The sequence below is a fragment of the Maylandia zebra genome, linkage group LG17 (genome assembly GCF_041146795.1).
Source record: "Maylandia zebra isolate NMK-2024a linkage group LG17, Mzebra_GT3a, whole genome shotgun sequence".
Lineage (NCBI taxonomy): Eukaryota > Metazoa > Chordata > Actinopteri > Cichliformes > Cichlidae > Maylandia > Maylandia zebra.
Window position 1 is genome coordinate 671,657 of NC_135183.1, and position 19,913 is coordinate 691,569.

At 45.2% G+C, this 19,913-nt stretch overlaps 1 protein-coding gene across 5 annotated transcripts in view; it reads right to left on the bottom strand.

Annotated features, from left to right (window-relative positions):
* Positions 1 to 18,957, bottom strand: part of sbf1 (SET binding factor 1) — a 52,928-nt gene extending 33,971 nt beyond the window's left edge. For all 5 annotated transcript variants that reach the window (XM_012916046.5, XM_012916045.4, XM_012916043.5 and 2 more), the window contains exons 1-2: positions 18,717 to 18,957; positions 512 to 597 (exon numbers count right to left, since the gene is read on the bottom strand). In XM_012916046.5, coding sequence (XP_012771500.1) covers positions 512 to 597; positions 18,717 to 18,771 — 141 coding nt within the window. In that variant the 5' untranslated portion in view covers positions 18,772 to 18,957. The remainder of the gene's footprint in view (positions 1 to 511; positions 598 to 18,716) is intronic.
* Between the last annotated feature and the right edge of the window lie 956 nt (positions 18,958 to 19,913).

The window sequence follows — 19,913 nt, forward strand, 5'->3', positions numbered from 1 at the left end:
TAAAGTCTTTATTCAATACATTGTTATTGTTAAATAAATATCGTCAAATAATCGTGATTATCATTTTTGCCATAATCGAGCAGCCCTAGATTCAGTACATAATTTCAACCTAACGTCCAGCCTTTATGCAGAATATCTAATCATAAGCTAGAACATATGCATAGGAGTGAAAGTCACTGTAAGCACTGAGGGTTTCACGTCAGTAGCTAACTACTTTAAATGAACAGGACAGACACGTGTGTTTAAAGTGGATACGTGAGGTCAGGCTGACATGGACAGGGTCAATATGAGCATCAACAGCACTGCAGTGAAGGTCAGTCCTCCACAGTTTCTGCACATGCTCACCTATGCATGACAACGAAATAAGCAGTATATGTTTAAATCACATGAACAGGTCGTGGCAGCTGCTGTGGCCTGATAGGGCCTATAGCTGCCGATGGGATGGAACCGCTGACTTTGACAGATTTAACTGTCTTGTTCTGCCCCCGAGGATCACAGATACATGACTTACCAGCTCTACGCCTTGTGGGAATGGGCTGTCCTCCCAGTCTTTCTCAGGAAACCGCTGGAGAATGCGACCTTGACCTTCACCTTCCACTGTGCAGAGACAGAGAGACAAATCCAGAGGTCTGAGTACGTTCCTTACAGCTAGCTGTTGTCTGCTTGTTTCTACCAACAGTCCTCTTAGACCTGAAGCATGAATGAGTGAAATACTCATGTAGTTGTTTTTGCCTTAATGCAAACCTGGAAGCTACCTGATGAAGCCAAAGTTGAAGTGACACGTGTGATCAGCAAGCTCATGTGTAAAAACCATGTGTGACTGTAAATGAACAGTTCTAATGATTCCAGCTGTATTCACGAGCTTATTGTCAGGCCTGTCCTTTAAATGGGTTCACATGTGCCTGCTAAACATTAGTGAGATGTGTTAAAATGCTTGTTTGCTGCTGGTTAATGAGGCCATTTCCTTTGTTGGTCAGGGCCTGGCTCATCACAGCGGCACAATGACACAACAATGGCGGACTTATGTAACCACCACAAGCCCGTCTTTCAGCCTAGGTCCAGCTGAAGCCCAGAAGGCTGCTTAATGGCGGCATTCATCCGCAGAGAGAATACACTCAATCCACCCAGTACAAAGGATTAATATACAGAACACAACAATATAACACTAAATAAAGAAGAGGTGCTCACCAGCATTAGACAAACCTAAAGCATTATGTAGCAAATGTGTCTCAGAGCAAACAACAGAGCCCGTGGGCCTTTACTGAGAAACTAAACCAGAAGTACAGACGATACAAAAACAGAAAGTAGGCCAGCTCCCAAAACACAGGGGAATTCATTCTGTCGCCTGTACGCGAGTGTTACGTGGACGCTGTGGGGCGGGGCTGTCAAAGATGACGGCTTCGTTTCCTTTCACTTTAACACGAGTGCCCCTCATTCCCACACTGTGCCAAAAATAACATGTCCTTAGAGAGCTGATGCTGACCCCACTGCTGGAGAGGGAAGCTACACACAACAACTATCACTTACTTTGTCACCACAAACTTCTTTTTGATCAGCTGATATAAAGCATATGGACATGTAAACAAAAGGCATGTGTGGAACACAAACAATAAGCAAAGAGTCCCACAAAAACAAAGACCCAGCAGAAATGAGACGGAGGACGAGTTACGAGGTTGTTATGATCATTTCAGGCTCTATGTTACAACACTTTGACTCCACGTATCAAATCTGCAGAGCCAAAACTGATAAACTGAGCCAGCGATACAGCTATGCCCTCTAACTGACAAGCCCCGAGCTACAGTACCACCTCTGTACTATCTGCTGGATCACAACTGACACAACACCTACGTAAAATCACCGTCAGAGCTGATAGAAGCACATCAAACTAAGGAGACGGGTGCAAATGTAAATGTGACGAGTCAGTCTACGAGCATTTGACCAAACCTGTTCATGGGGATTTTGGGGGTGGGAGGGGCTACCGAAGGTTATTTTGAAATGTATGACCTCACTCCATCAGAAAGTTACGACAGGTAGGTTAGGATGACAGACGTGCTGCGTGCCCACAGATCAGGGCTCAGAAAGGAAAAAACTCAAGACACCATCTCAGGAAGACAACTACAAGTTGTCTGCTTCAAACACAGCTGTGTGGAATAAAAGCTCAAAGTTCAAAGTGCAGATCCAACGGTCTGATGATGAAGTGAAACTAAATACATCTAAAAAGTCTTCAGCTCTTACAGGGACGGCACGTTGAGTGCAGCTCACACACAAACTTTTCTAGCCTAATGTACACACCAGAGCAAGTTCACAAGTTCATTAATACAACCTGAATTCAGCTGTTGGCTGGCTCTACATGCATCATATTCAACATTAAAACAATTCTCATTGTTCTCACAATAGGAAAGAGGATCTAATCATGTTACAATGCTGATATTTATAAGTAAATGATGCATCAAAAGGAAAGCGAAACAGGTTTTGCAGCTGGCAGCGATCAGAGTCTGTAAAAGTCATCATAGTGCCTGTTCTAATGTCTACATATACACACTTTATACCTACATTGGTATACTGGAGAAGTACAGTTGTAAAGCTTGAAATAATCCTGTAACCCTAGGTGGAACATGCTGCTTCGATCAAACTTCCCATCATGAAGTCTATTTTTCCAGCTGCAGGGATTCTGTTCTGTATCATTGCAGAGAAGTTCAGTTTGTTGGGAGACACTTTGCTGCTCCATGAAGTCAATGACAACATAAGAAACAAGCTTTGTCTTCTGAAACAGAAACTGCTGCACAGGCAGGGAAGTCCGTACTGCTTTGCTTTGGTCAAATGAAGCCGTGCATAGCCTGTATGATGGTCTGCAGGTGGGCCACAGCCCGGGCTGTCACCTCCAAAACAGCTTTGTCCTAACAGGACGCACTGTGACAGCATGTGTCTCGTTTCCACATCCAAGCCAGCACAGTTAGACCGACAATCAGCTGGGCCAGTATACTGTGACATTACATATACATGTGGCAGTCCTTCACCCGGTACAGTGTGTTAACATGAGTGACACACCCATACTAGCAAATGCAGCAATTCAAAGCCAGCACTACGTGAACCATCGTGAAGATTAAACTCTTTATTTTAAACACACACTCATGCTGGACGTGATTCTGCACTGAAACCATAAGCTGCATGTCACTGAGGTGCAACCTGAAACCGCACAGCTTCATTATATCAGAAAATGCTAACCTGATAATAACAAATGTGATTCACAATTATATTCTGTTTTGTTAGCATAGCATTAGCATGTGGCTCATGGCTCGCTTTCAACAATCACTTTGCAATTAAAACTAGGGCTGCTCGATTATGGCAAAAATGATAATCACGATTATTTTCACTGAAATTGAGATCACGATTATTTGACGATATTTATTTAACCCTTACGACCTACTATAGAACCAAGTACGCCAGAGCTTATATTATAGCTAGCTTACAAGGTTCAGGTTCTACAGGGATTTAAAAATAGTTACACAACACGGAGCGTGCTGCTCTGACCGGCTTTAAAGGGTTAACAATGACTTTAAAAAATAATATAAAATAGTGTGCAACACCACTGAAGTTTTTTTTACCTCTCTTTTCAACCAACAGCAGTCACTCTCCTCTCCAAATAACTTCTGCTTAGCTTTCCGAGCTTCCCTCGGGTCCTCTTAATCAGCGGTCTCCAACCTTTTTTGCGCCACGGACGGTTTATGCCCGACAATATTTTCACGGACCGGCCTTTAAGGTGTCGCGGATAAATGAGGGAGGGGCTAATAATCGGCTCCGTCATTTTTAATGATCGTTGAAAGCCCAGATCGTAATCGTGATTAAAATTCGATTAATTGAGCAGCCCTAATTAAAACGAATCGCTAATGGGTCCTTAGCTCATTAGCCCCCAGTCATACATCCCATAAAGCAAACATCAACACACAATTTAAAGCAGCCAGAGCTCAGCAAAGGGTGCAGTGGTTCAAGCAGCAGCAGCCGACAGCAGGCATGAGCATACAGAGCTGTTTCAAAGAGCTGCCTCTCAGTCTGAGCGGCGTGACAGGAATGTGCATCGAGTAGAGCGGCCTTGCGAGCAGATGACATCCAGCTATCAGCCTGACCTGTTGTTACACAACAGCAGGTTAGTGAATGGATATGGATTATTTGCACTGAGGCTTTTCATCCTTGGCCATTCTCAGGTTTTTCATTATAACCAGGTTCTAACATGTCCTGGTCCGTGTTTTAAAACAGCATGTTTCTGGGATCAGTGTCCTTCACACACACAGGCTCCGACAATCAGCTGGTTTTTATTTTGAAAGATCAGCTGCTGCCAACCAGCTAGCACCAGCTTGGCCCAATTTTCTACTTCCTGTGTAGCTGACCACGCCCTTAATAACATTCAAAGACTGGCCCCAGAGTTACACAGGGTACTCCACAATTTCGTCCATCAACTACAACACTAGTCCTTGTTCTGCTGTAAAGATGTGCTTGAGGTTGAGGGCCAGTCTAACCAGAACTGCACCAACTGGAAAAGTGGTTCATGCTACGTCAAGCTCACTTAGGCAGCAGAGCAAAGAAGATGTGCTGTTGCCAGCTGCAGGCCAAGATGGTGCTAGTTAAGTTTCACTGCTGACCAAGTCACATTTTCCTGTCAAGGATAATAACGTACATTTCATCTTAGGAGACGACAACGTGGCCAACATCTTTTAGGGGTAGCATCACGGTGCAGTTCCTGAATCTCCAAAATCTCAAAAGTAGCTGAAAAACTGATAAGTTACACGTGGCCATTTGGATACAGCTCACTTTACCAAACGTCAGCATCCTGGTTATACTGTGGTTCTAGCACTTCTGACCTGAAGTGAAGCACCTCGTATCTCTGCCACTTTAACGCTATTTTTCATGTCCACTCGTCTTCTGCTGACAGTAGGGCTGGGCCATATCATACCGTTCACGGTAATACCGGTATAATGTTGCCAACGATAAGAAAATGAAATATGGCGATAGAATATGGGTAAAACGCGCATGCGCAGTGCCTTTGTTTACATACGCACATGGCGGAAAAAGCATGGCGGCGACGCAGAATGAGGAGGGCGAAAGCGGATCGTTGAATGAAACGATGAACCAGAACTGGTTCAGAGCGGGCCGTCGTTATTTGGAAAATACGGCGCACTTAAAATCAATCCTTTGATTTTTCTGAAAGTCGACAGAGCCCCTTATAATCCCGTGTGCCTTATATATGAACTCTGGTCGTGTTTACTGACCTCGAAACGATTTTATGTGCACGGCGCTCGAAAATCTGTCACATGTTTCAGTACGACTTTGCTAAGCTACGAAGCCGCACCGCTTGATGGATTGACGGCTGTCGTAGGCGGAGCCTCGCGGAGTGATACGTACTGTGCTTCAACATAATATTACCGTATTGTGTGTGTATAACCTCTTTTTAAGTTTTGTGGATATTATACATGGTTACGCTGAGGATGTGTCGGCCAGTTTCCACTGGAAACGCCTTTTGGTTAAACTGTCAGCGAGGAATTTGCATTTGCACTGTTACGTGTTTATATAACTTTAATGCACATAAGAAACAGCTGCTTGTTTCAGTGAAAATACATTGATGGGGTTTTTTGCACTAAGTTGTGGAGTTGTAAAGTATTTTGTCTCGTGTCAATTATATCGTCAGTTATGTCGTTATCGCAAATTTTCAAATGTATATCGTGATAAATATTTTTGGTCATATCGCCCTGCTCCAGCTGACAGAAGTAGTCACACCTCCAAGATGTGTTCAGGTTGTTGTTCTAATTAAATCGCAGTGATAACCTCTCGAACAGTCGCTCACGGTCTTAGTTCATGTGAACAAGGAAAGTGTGCACAGGGCTGTTAATTATTAACCTACCGATATAATCTGTACAACTGCTCCGATCACATGCTAAATCAATCTTGTAAGATGGTCAAGCTCATACACACAAAGGCCTGGAACGTTGTAAAAATGTCAAAGAGAATGAGAGGTCACAAGCCACACCGACTTCAAACACCTCAAACAACAAAAGGAACCCCTCCAAACGAACTGGTTTAAAACCAGCCGACCACAGTGCTAACGGCTGCACTGTACTGTGTTTCAGTTTAGACATCCACCTCGTCAATCAGAGTGTGACAACAGTTATGCTTTTACAGTGACAGAGACATGTCCAACTAACTCTTCCCCATCTAATCAATCAGGTTTCTCATTCAGCTTTGAGCTATACTACTTTATCCCACAGGTACAATTGGAGCCACAATCCACTGTGATCAAGAACACATGAAGATGAGCAGGTCATGCAAAGGTTACCAAAAAATGGTAGAAACACAACAAGGTGAAGGGGCAGGAGAGGGGAGGACGTGGGTCAGTGTGTGCGCCACAGTTAAGCGATGACTCCTCACACGTATGACTGCTGGCAGTGACACAGGATGAAGGAGCCTGAATGATCATGTGATCCCTGAACGATGGCATTCGGGGTTGAACCGAGTGTGTAGCTGTCTGTGTGTCACGCTCTTGCTGCTGAAGCAGACCGCAGCTTCTCGCAAGCTTCCAAACCACAGTGACACGACATCAGGCCGTTTCTACAGTGACAGCAGTCAGGACCACAGAGTCTGGTGTGTGTGCAGATTTGTAACTATGTAGGCTGGTCCGAAGCAACGTCACCACCGAACGAGACCCGGGGAGGACGTTTACATGCACTGCAACTGTTTTTCTGGCATCTCACGTTTTAACTGCTACAACATGTCCAATGTTTCCCAGCCGTTTAACAGCAGCTGTTATTTAGCAATCAAAGATCAAGTTACAAGTGAACACTCCCTCACTTTCCTATTCTGGAAGTTTCAGTGCTACAAGTGATCTACCCGAGCCCTTACGAGCTTCTTTGCCCCAGCAAGGTGAACATTTGTGGTCCTGGATATCATTCAGCTACATTTCCAGTCTTTCTTCACCATCTTTGACAGCAGATGGCCAAAGAGTCTTTGTTTGGATGGAGAGCCTTTGCCACCAGGCACAACTGCTGCAGACAGAGAGCTGGTTGATGCGCTGTGGGCCAAGCTCAATCTGAAAGGATGGAATTGGAGCACTTCCACAAGATAAGAATTTCTACAGTCACAAAGCACTTAACAACTACACGAGGTAGTCGTGTTGAGCATTTTAAAAGGGAGTGTTCACTAATTCATTTCATAAAACATGAGCTTGCTTCCTTTCATTTGTGCACTCAACCCATTACAGACACAATCTTTTCTTCGTCACAGAATCTTTGTGTGGAAAACATCGATAATGCCGAGATGATGCAGTTGCAAATGCACACATCATTAACATATTCTCAGCTTGCATGGACTGCATCTTTGTTCAGATAACATCTCCAAAGCAGAACTGAGGCCTTCGTGGTGAAAAGCTATGACTTCATCATCATCACCACACCCTCGGTCCTGCTCTTTCTGCTGTCCGCCCAGCTTACACACCATCGCTCACTCGTGCCATTTGTCAAATATACTCATCCAGGACAGTGTTTCTGTGCGTGATCTAAAGCACACAGGCTCCTCGTGGGTACACAGTATGGTTCACCGTGCCTGAAATCCATACAGCCGCTCAGCACATTAATAAGAAACACTTGACATTCAGCAGTGTCTCTCAGTTTGGTGTTGGATAACACGATACCCTCAAATAAGACAATCCCTGTTCAAACCGGACTGGATGAGCAAAGACGCCTTTTAAGAATCAAACACAGAAAAAAAGGGTCCATCTGGCAAACGCCGTCGCCCTGGAGACAATGTGGGACGTTTTCTTTGTGCAAAAGCTCTTCAGCAAACTCACATCCTTCCTGCAAAAAGCTCCCCCCCTCCAAAGCTCCAAACAAAAAGAAAGGGCTTTCCAGGAGAGGAAACGGCCTCACAGAGAGGCCCAGCAGAGCGACCAAACTTTCAGCTGTAGGATGCCACTTGCTTCAGATCTAACACGTCACAAGGCTGATGATTGATAACATGAGCTTAATTTCTTCTCACGTTCATGTTTGGAGCTACATGTTGTTTCCAGCTGTCCTCTGCTGCCAAACACATTGAAGAGCACGGGAAAAAAGCCAAGGCTCCCACAATACAGGCCATCTACTCCCCAGTCTCTCTGAATCAAATCCACCCACCATTCAACTTCCACTCGACACTTTCAGACAAACACCGTCAGCCTGTTACTCATTCACATCATGTTCAGAAACAGCATAAGACAACACAGAATTAGTGTTTTCATTCAGATATATATTAGAGATGGACCGATCCGATATTACGTATCGGTCCATCTCTAATATATATGTGCGGCTCAAAATAGACTTTATACGGCTTAAAATCAGTTCACATAAGACGAGAATCTGTGGATTCCAATCCCGATCAAGCAAATCCCTCAAAGAAACCTCACGGAGCAGCACGTTGGTAACCTCACTGTGGTTTTGCTCGACACTGATTGGCCCAGCATAGAGGAGACAGCAGTGCATCTTCTACCTTTGTGCACGCTCCTCTGCTAGAGCAGCAGAGCAAACAAAAACACAACAGTTTGAAACTGTCAGTGTTGCCAGCGTTTCTGGGGCTTTGACACATAAACCGACCTCCTGACTCTGCCTGTAACCCTGGAAGACATTTTTTCTGTGATGTAAAGCAGCGGTCCCCAGCCCCGGGCCATGGACCGGTACCGGTCCGTGAGTCGTTTGGTCCCGGGCCGCGAGAGTTGAGGCTCGGGTGTGTGGTTTTCAGGGTTTTATCGTCAACTCCGTTTCCCTGGGTCTTTCCCCGTGTGTTATGAATAAATCGTCTTTGATGCTGGTACTGGTTTTGTTTTGTTGCATTATCCCCGACACCTTAAAGGCCGGTCCGTGACAGTACTGTCAGATATGAACCGGTCCGTGGCAGAAAAAGGTTGGGGACCGCTGCTGTACAGCACGCCTGACAGCATCACTCATTTCAATCACCTGAACTCTCAGTTCTGAACTATGAGCTTTCATATCCTGAGCTTTAACACTTAGGTCTGTGCTTTTCATTATCAGTACTCGGCTCGAGTCAGTTTTAGATGTTTTCCATTACAATAGAGTACCATGGCCAAAGGTCCCGTGCAATGTGACAGGGACACCACATATAATATTTTAAAAAGCAGCAGGTAGCAGTTATTACCACCTGATGGAAAACCCTAACCACCAAACAGGGTTGAGCTGAGTAGCTGAGTAGGCACGAGTCAAAAAGGGCTTTTGGTGACTGCCATATTTAATGATATCTCATTATCTAAGCAGACATTAAAATGTAGCTCTAAAATACTTTTGAAATCACAAAACACTAAAAGACTTGTCCTCCTGAACAGGTGCACCAATCTGAACAAAGCATTGCATGTAGTGGAGCTCTGTGTAACCTCAGAAAACCATGTTATTATTAACAACCACAGCTTATGTGATACATGCAAACAGTGATCAGACACAGTGGATTTAGATTTCACATGAAATATCTTTACTGGTCCTTAAATTCTGTATTTGTATAGCTGAAAACCATTCAGCAGCAGTACACGGCTGTGATGAGTAGTAGTTGGTACTAGGGCTGGGCGATATATCGAGTTTTTTAAAAATATCGATATATTTTCATACGAGATATAAGATGTGACAATATCGTTTATATCGATATAGTCTATGTTACGTTATAATTATAGTTGTGGAGCCGCAGGTTTGCCTCTCTTTCGTCCACTTTTGTCTCTACGCAACGTTACTCGGCCTCGCCTCTCCTTCACTGAACACAACTCCCCCTCCCCCATAGCTTCACCTGCAGGCAATGACAAGATGAAAGCGGAAAATCTCCGTTAGCGAGTTACCGTGCGTGGGGCTGGACGGCGTCAACGTGTTAGCGAGCTAACCGCGCTAACGACATGCAGCCCGGAGGAGCTGCACGGCCTAAAATCCTTTCATTTTCTCAAAAATCGACAGCGCGCCTTATGTATGAATTCTGGTTGTGCTTGCTGACCACAAACCGATTTTATGTGGTACACAGCGCTCAGCAATCTGTCAAAAAATGTTTTAATATGACTTTGCTAAGCTACGGAGCTGCACCGCTTGATGTCGGAGGATTACGGCTACCGGGGAGGAGCCTCGCGGAGTGATACGTACTGTGTGTGTATAAGGACCATAAATGGCACCTGTTCAGAGACGTGGTGCAGCTCTGAAATCTGTCTCTTTGTTATTATGCTCAGCGTCTATTAGTTTACATTTTGACTGCATAATTGTGAGCTTTTTGTTATGCACAAAAACAACATAGTTTTCTTTTATTTATGGACCATGATTATTTAATAAATGCTGATAATTTATTTTTGAGTAATTTCTTCATGTACATCTACGCTGTATGTAAATAAAAGTGCCCGTGTGACATCTGGGACACAGTGTGACTAAGAACTCTCTTTTTGTTCTTAACTTATGGCTTTAAAAAAAAATATCGAGATATGAATTTTGGGTCATATCGCCCAGCCCTAGTTGGTACTGTATGCTCTCCATCAACCAACCACCTCATAAAGAAACTGAACTTCCCCTGTCGCAGTTCTTTTAAACACGGTGGAGAAACTTCTTAAAAATTTGTAGCAAGTTCTCTGAAAATTGACACACACACACACACACACACACACACACACACACACACACACACACACACACACACACCATCAGTTTTTGTGACACATCTATAAGGAGGACGTGGGGCACGGTGGGCAATGAGGGTGTAAGAGCTTCATCAGGATTTCAATACTTTGGGAAACCTAATGGCAACAAGCACAGAGTAAAGACGCGTTAATTAATAAAAGCAGATTCTTCATCACATCATTACATAGAGGAAATATGGTCCCGGCGAACACGATGTAGATTCTGCTTCCGTGTTCTCCCCCTGAGCACGGCAACAGGAAACTTGACTCAATAGATGTGTGCTATTGCGCCTTATCTCCTGGCACCCACACCTCTGTCTTTACTCAGAAATGCATTAAATCCCTTTAATCATTTCATTTGTCTTTTCTCCCGCTGCAGTCTCCTATGTCACACTAACTTCCATGGCATTAATCACCTACACACACGTAACGGACATGACATCTGGTTACTTGGGCAACCAACAGCCAAGAAACAACTACGTGTCTCATAACCAAACAGGAACCAGACTACGAGACAGTGAAGGCAGACAGCTCTGTCGGGACAGCCCCCAGCACACTGCAGAGGTTATCAGGCACCCCTCATTTCTTTATATTTGACGTTTTAGTCCTTGGACTCTAACATTTTGCTTGTTTGTTACACCAGCTAACAATAACGCATGAATCATTCAACCAATAAAAAGACATTTAACTGAAAGCATGAACCAAGTGTTTGGTCTACAGAAACTGGACTCGAGAGAACCAATGAAGACTTTCAGGCCTACAGCAGACAAACAGTATCTGAAAGTGACGGCCTTCAGAAACAAGAGGGCAAAGAAGGCTGACAGATTTCAGCTGATCCATACAGTGATCCCTGAAGACTCGGCAGAAACGCGTTCAACAGGAAAGAGTCTGTCAAGAAGCCATTCTCAAGGCACAGGCTGACCAAACGGCACCAGAACTGGACTGAAAACCAGATCATCAGAGTGACGAGTCCACGTCTGAAGTGTTCTGGTTCAAAGTGTTGTCAGTATGTATGAAGAGGTCACAGGGGGAGTTTCTGCAGCCATGTGTAAAACATGGCGGAGGCTCCGTCATGGTTCAGAGCTGTTTCAGCCAGTTTACTGTGACAAGTTGGGGCAAAACATAACAGCTGACCTGCGCACAGCACCACCCTGACACATGGGTTCATTAGCACAGCTAGCCCTTCCCTACAACCATGTGCCAGCTCCTCCCTTCTCACAAAAAGATAATGAAACAAACGGATATTTTCCTGGAAGTGCACAGGTGCACGTCCCATTAGCTGAGCATCACAAACACAGACCCAGAATTGTCCTGCACATCTGAGTCTGTCACGTCTGACGGAAGAAGAGTGCGTTCATATCACAGCTGCAAGCTCCAACTTTAATGCACACAAATACATGATGTGAATTCAATTGATTAACCTAATTATTGGTCCAATATGTAGTTTCACTAAGCCACTCTGAGTCTATTATACAGAGTTTTATAAAAGCTCGTTCTCGTGACTTTTTCTGTGTCTGAAATTTTCACGGATTAATTCATTGATGTTTCACAAACACGTCCATCTACTGCATTATATAACATTTTAATTAAAAGAAGAGCAGGTCTGTTTTACAGGAAGACATGCAGTAAATGTTTCTTCAAAGCTACATGACATGATGTGACATTTCTATCATACTTCTAAGCCTGCTAACTGTTAACCACGAATGTACCTAAAGCATTACGTCAATAAGTTTCAGCGATGTTGTTCTGGGGGAGGAGAGAGCAGCCAGGCACAGACTGGGTGCGGCACGCGACCTCTAATCTGTATATTCAAACCAATCACAGGCCTCGTATGAGATTAGCACAAGCACAGTGGGTAACTGAGGGGCAGATTTGATCTGGAGTCCATGTTAATAGAGATGAGACTTAATCTTCTACCACTGGTCAAGTTTCAGTAGTTCTTACTGCAGGAAGAACAACAACAAATGACTGCACAAAGCACTAATAGCAGGACGTCTGCACAGTGCCAGCTTAATGTTGTTGCTTTCACAGATTTTATATTACGCACACATTTCACCAATGGTATTAGTTTCTTTTAAAAAATGTAGAAGATTAAAATGAGCATCATCCTCTTACATACATAGTGGTGTGGTTACCACAACAGGCAGCCAGCTGCACGCAGCCAGCACTGGTAATCCTAACAACCCCCATCTCATCTTTAAATCAGACGTGCTCCGGACACGCTGGAATCACCCCGCAGGGTTTGCAACGATTGCTCCCTTGAGCTCTGACGGCTAACTGTGAGCGGCACTGACTCAGCCTTTGTCCTGTGAGGGGACAGCGAAATTCTCAAAATTCCAGGGAAACCATCAAAGCATGAGGAGGGAGGCATCCATACACCCAGCACACACACCCAGCACACACACCCAGCACACACACCCACACACACACCCAGCACACACACCCAGCACACACACCCACACACACACACACACACACACACACACACACACACACACACAGGGGCCGTCGTCTCCCTCATGAATAACAAGCATTCAGAAAAGCAGACAGACTGCTGTATGCAGCACAAGGCAACACAGCGAGACCTACGGCCAATCAGAGTCACCGATTACAGTTAGGTTATTGCACGTTCTTCTACTGAACCACCATGAGAATAGCAACAGTACTAACTTGGCCAACTTAATCCACGTGTCATGTGTGCTGCATCCTGCACTCTATCCCAGCACCATCCTCACCTAAACTAGGGCTGCAATGACTCGTAGCCATAATTGATGATGTCGACGTGTCATATCTAAAACCATGTGTTAACAGTTATTGAAATAATCCTACACTAATCAAAGAAAAAATGGCAAATTGGTTGACTCGACTCGAGTCCCAGTGCGGACACACCTGAAGCTGAGCATGTATGACTCTCACAACACTCAGCATCACGGCAGCCATCACTGAAAACAGCAAGCAATAAAAATCACTCTATATTTATAATCAGTCAACTCGACCAAAACTGGGAAAACTTTCAATTGAGCCCAAATGCTGCCACTACTAACTCAGACTGTGGGTCACCATTATCGTTTCAAAGGTGGTCTTTCCCTGTGTGCTGGCAGCCTGTCCAGGTACTGCCCCCCTGCAGCAGCTCGGACAGAACAGGACAGGGGGGTTTTCAAATATCCACATTTTTACTAGTCGGCACGCCAAAACTGTTCTTCACAACCAGCAGACCACATGCGGGTAAACGTTGCCATGGTAATAAAGCAATCACTCAGAGACAGCCACAAACAGGCAGGCCATCAAAAGTTGCATGCACACACACACAAACGCACACAAAGCTGCAGTTCACCACAACCACGGCTGTGACCCAGCGTCACTCTGTCCCCCCTATGAAAGGCAGATTGTGTGGGCTATTTCTGGAGGGCCTGAAAGGCTGCTGCTCTGGAGCGATGGAGGAAGTGGTTGCCCACAGGCAGGCACTGCTGGCAGCGTCACACACACTCCTCTATCCTCCCCAAGCCCCCTCGCTTCATCTCACTTGCAATATGAAATGTTTTTATTTGCCCCTGAGCCTTATGAAGCATCACGTAAATCTGTCCTTGCATTTGCTCACTCAGTTCTGAACGCGCCTGTAAGCACCACAGAGTTACAGCTTCGATACTCCAACCATTCAAACTGGCAAGGTCACAAGATATGTTCGTACCAGATGATGCCAGCACATACATGTTCCTATATTTCTACAAGAACGTGGGTACAGAAGTTGTGCGTTCTTATTTGATTGTTATAGAAAATATTTTAAATAAAAACACGACAAAGACTGATGCGTGTGAGATATGGTATCAAGTCTTCTGAAATGTTATTGGTACCAACACCAAAGCTTTCTGTATAACTTTATAACACACCACCTTTAGGATGTAAAATCTCACAAGTAATACTTTTAGACATTTGTGTTGGACTTCATCATTATTAGAGTGAGTTTTGAGTAATGGCCAAACCGCTTTGTGGTGGGGTCACACCAACTTCTAATCAGGTGAACACTTGTGCCAAATTTGAAGAAATTTCCCAAGACAACGTAAAGGCAAGCAGGTGGACAGATGATAACATCGTGCAGATTAAGAAAGGGTATCACAGGTAAAACCTACTATTATCCTAGATACGGTGGCTGCTGTAGGACAAATAACTCTGGCTGCTGTTCATCTGTAGTGAGTAGAGCCTGTTGTCCACAGCTGTCAACATGTTTTTACTCTGGAGGAGGCTGTAAAACTGTGACAGGAGTGCGAGACGAGTCGATAAATCAGCGCGAGTCCCTTCTGACTGCTGGCAGCCATACTGAGGTGAACTGTTGAGCATATTCTCCACTTTCTGTCTGGTTTTGCCACCGTTAGCAGTTTACTGGCATCCGTAAAACTTTCTTTGAAGTCGAATACTGCTTGGCACTTTGCAAATAAGCTCATCCAATGTGAGAATGCAACCAGAGAGCAGGTGTGGATTTTAGAACACACGAGACCAAGACTGTTAACTTGTAACCAACTGTTGCCGCTGTTAAGCCGGCTCGCTAGCTGTCGGTAGACGGGAAGGTCACATGTCTAATGTTCATGCACATTTTCCTGTGTTGGAGGCCTGACTTTTGATCTGATGATGATGCTTGAGATGAGGAGGAAGACTATGACGTTTTGTTGGTTTTTGCTTCTTTGGTGAAGGAGACGCCTGATCACATGTTGAATGTGAAATTTGCTTTCACAGCACAAGAACGTGTTCTGTTCTCGTCCGTCTTTAGCTCCACCCACCACACGAGGAGGTGGAACGGTGACATCTATCTCAGCCGCCGTATTCACGATGCTGGGACAATGTGGTGCCTTCCACAAACCGCTGCTCACTTCTATTTATCTTTAATGTACCAACTCTAAGTTTATAACAATACATCAGGTTGTTCCAAGATGTAGTAAATGTATATTTATGCGTACAATATTCATTTTTCTGTCAAATAACCTAAAAAACAACTGACCGCAGCTTTAAATGCTTTGCAGACATTCATATAAAAATCTGATATGACTATAAAGCAGTGCTGCTGAGTGATTTGTAAAATACATCCTGATTGTGTGTGTACAGTGTAAATGCTCTATCAAAAATCTGCAACTTCACATCGAGTATCATCGCACGGTCCAACCCTAACACGTCTCGGAGACACGCTGTATGCACGCGGTGTGTGAAGAGGAAGTGATCCGAGCTCTGTCACAGCTCTGCTGCCAATGAGATTCACAAGCTTCAGCACTGAAACCAAACACACTTTTGTTCTTTCTTTACAGAAATTGTTTTCTACGTGGAATCACATACTGGAAATAGTTTCACAATTACGCTCTAAATCACTTACGTGAAGTTCATCGTTGCTACAGCTAAATAATGCTTCAGTCTCAGTCATTCGTTCAAGTCTGAGCCGTGGCAACAAAAGTGGTGCCAGAGGTGAAACATGGAACTTTAAACCCAATCTCCACCACAATCACTGCTACAAATCTGTCCGGTCAAGAGTCACAGCACACTGATTGATGCCACTGACGTCCTGTTAGCAGTGTCACAACTCCACTACGACAGCCACACCATGACACACACAAGCCCGATTCATGCTCGGTCATCCCCTCTGTGCCCCTCTCCGTGTCCTCCTTACTTGACTGCAAGCTGTGGAGATGTTTTTGTGCGTAAAAGGAGGCTGGCTACCAGAGCTGTCACTGCAGCCTCAAAACAGCCATCCTACATTCTGTTTAGGGCCGCCACAATGACCAACACCCTCAAACGGAGCGCCAGAGGCACACAGACCAACTACAATAGAGCCTGTGTGTTTGTGAGTCTTGAATGAGACCAACTCGCAGAGCCTCAGACCAAACACGCCTCTTTCCTGGTTTTCAGACACGCACTGGGGGACAATATGGATTCTCACTCTAAACATAAGTCTCCCTCTGGACTTCTTCGCCTGAACTTCCTGTTTGGGCCTCAGACTGTGAATCCAATTGGTCGCCAACTCGGCACACCGCTGTCAAAACACTGTGAGATGCTGAGTTTTTCAAGAGACCCTCTATCTAGGGCCACCACACCTCGGGGCAACTGCGAACTATTCCCAAGCCGCAGGCAGCCATCTTGGCTCTAAGTAGGGCTCCACAGATTGTCTAAGGCGGCATCTTAGCAGAGCAGAACAGTTCCCGGATAAACAAAGGTTCAAGGTTTTCCCTCTGGGTTCGCATCCGTTTAAAAGTCAGCAAAGAGACACAAAAAATCTGACAGATGGACGTCGTGTTTGTAAACACCCACATGGTTCCTCTAAGAGGCAGATGAGCAGCGATGATGTCAGCCCCGACAGCCTGTCAGTGCCCACGCTTGCAAAACATTCCACTAACTGAGTGACAAGCAGCAACCACCCAACTAACATAAGCACACACACACGTAGACAGGATGCATGAAATATTTAGACACAGGAGGAAACGCCACTGTACTGCAGAATTCCTGGTATTCTTATACTCGAGGACCTTTCATTGTTGATGCGAAGCCAAGTGTTTTCTTTACAGTCAGTTAGTGCCAGCACACTGCTTTCTTCCAATGCTGCAGCTACAAAGTAATCCTGCATAAACACATGTAAAGTCAGAACTCTCCAAATAAACAATAATGGAAGCTTTGCATTTGGAACCAGAAGAAACTAGAAGAAGATGGACCCACCAAGCACGTGGATGAAGGCAAAAACCGTCCTTGTTGCAAATGGGGACGTTCACCACAACAACAACGCCTTCAGCCTCTAGAAAGGCAACGTTAGTGTAGCCACACCAAAAATCATCATCACCCTCAAAGTGTTTGGTTTTTATGAGGCACGGAGCGTTTGATCCATTAAGCCACCGTGGCTTTAATGTCTGCTTCCCAGATGCTTTTTACTGGCATGTTCTGCTCTGCAATGCATTCAAGCACTGTAGCACAGGAAGGGGAGTTTCTGCAGCGCTTGCAGCGTCCACGTTATAACATCCTGTATTCCCCCCTTCTGAAAGAAACATACAAGACGCAATAAATGCATTCATGTGTCAGAAAAGGGGATGTAGGCCACCCCAGCATCACGATAAAAGCCAGTCCAGAGCCTGCTTTTAGCCACGAGGGCCTCGTCATGTTACAAATTTGCCTCTTCTGAATAAATCATAAGCAAAAGAAAAAAATCACTCTAAATAAAAGACAACCGCGTTACAAGTTGCATGCTTCCGTTGGATAGGCGAGCTGAATATTTCATGATTAAACGGGCCATTATACGGCACAGATCTAGGCCAAGGCTCAGGCTGAAGGGAGGGGGGCTCGGATAACGGTCCAAACCCCGTCCCAGCAACGCGAGGGAACACAGCTCCGGTCCGAGGGGGCTCAAGAGGGGGGCAAAGCCATCTAGGTTAATCCAGACAAAACACACACAAAGAAAACAATAAGCAACTGCGGCAGGAAGAAGCATCGATTTGTACTTTTAAAGTGATTTGATCAAGTCCAGGTGGACGTCAACGCAGCGTGGCTATTCAGGACCCTGCAGCCACAACAACACTGACTAATCGCTGTCACATCCTGTGTTAAGCTACCCCTGAAACAAGTCATTTTCCCAAAACGCCACTTCTAAGGCTTGCAAATGAGAGAGAACGGGCAAGATGCGGGTGAATAAATCCGTCTCAGGTCTCACCGACCAAACTGAAAGCCCCTCAAAGCTAGTCCTTCTAACGTTAGCTCTTAGCAAATGAAGTTAGCCCAAGTTTTCTGTCACCGGAGTGAGGCAGCTCGGTTTCCTAAGCTAAAACGCCATTGGAAGTTGGCGGTTGTAATGGAGTTCTCCAAGCAGCTTCTCCTACAGTCACAAATGTGACACACCGGCTGACAGCCTCGCATTCAACTACACTAATCCCGTGAGGCCTGCGCGCCCCGGTCTAAAGTTGAGGCTAGCAGCCAAATGACAGCGCCCAAGTCGGTTAGTTGTGAACGGGGGCCTGGCCCGTCCCCGCCTCCCTCCCCTCCTCCTGTTTGCCCACAGCCGTTAAAGCTAGCAGGGCTGGCTAACTCAAACACCCACCTCGCTTCTCTAGGTCGTAACCGACCACAACAAAGTAGTCGGCGAGCCTGGCCATCTTGGAGGCTCACGGCGACAGGCCTTTAGCGCTAAATCCTCTGCTCTTTGTGCCGTCAATAGTCCATTCACATCCTGCCGGCGACAGACACATCACGGGCGACAGTAGCATCCTTCCAGCTGCACCCCGCCGCCATACTGTCAGTCTGCCTTGCCCTGACAGCGGAGAGCCGCGAGTCTGCGCACTGAGAGACTTCCAGGGAGGGGCTGCTCGACAGGAATGTCCCATGTGGGGAGCCAAACCAGCTCAGGGGCCAACAGTCTGACCAAAACCTATAATAAACTCAAAGAAGTTTCGACAGTGCCGGCGCTAAAGGGGTGAAAGGTGGCGACGGATTTTCAGTGCCCGGAAAGAAAGAGGACCCACAGAAATGTAGTGGAGCTGCCTTTCCTGAAGCGAACAGCCAAACGCAGTCCTCTTTAAGCGAAGCCCAAGCATTTCAACTAAGACGCAGATTCACCACAGAAGCTAGGAAGAGTGGTTCTTTTTAAAAGATGATTTATTTATTTATTTTTAGCTGAGTGTTTTTATGTTCACTGGATGTTTGAATCAGAGGGGCACACTCTGAGATAAAGCGTCATATTAATACAAAAAATACAGTTTTTATTGATTAGTCAGTAATGAAAACAATTGTTTTAAGTGAGTGAGGTCCACTTCTGCTGCGACAAAGTAAACACATGATTACTGTGGCAGATTGTTTTTCATCCTCCATCTTCAGATCCCAACATCACAGGTGCAGACTACTGGAGCACCTCAAACTGTTCCTTTGCTTGACCGTGCAGACACTACAGAGATGTCGTATGCAAAGATTAGGTTAGAGCAAACATAATGACGCGTGTGATGAACACACACGTTTGAAATGAAAAGCAGGCACCCTCGTTTTGAAAATGATCGGCCTGAATGATGATCTTCCAGACCTATTGCCTTCTTTCTCAAAATTTCCTGTTTGTGTTTCGTCTGAATTGTCGTCAGTCATGGAGAAAAAGAGGAAATTTCAACTTAAAAAGACAGTAGCTTTGTCTGTTTTACTCATGTTTCATCATGCTGAAAATTAACCCTTAAAGTAATGACAAGAGGCTGGAGCTCGTCTCCAAATCGATTTCTGTGAATCATTCCAGGGACCCCCATTTGTTCTCCTGTGT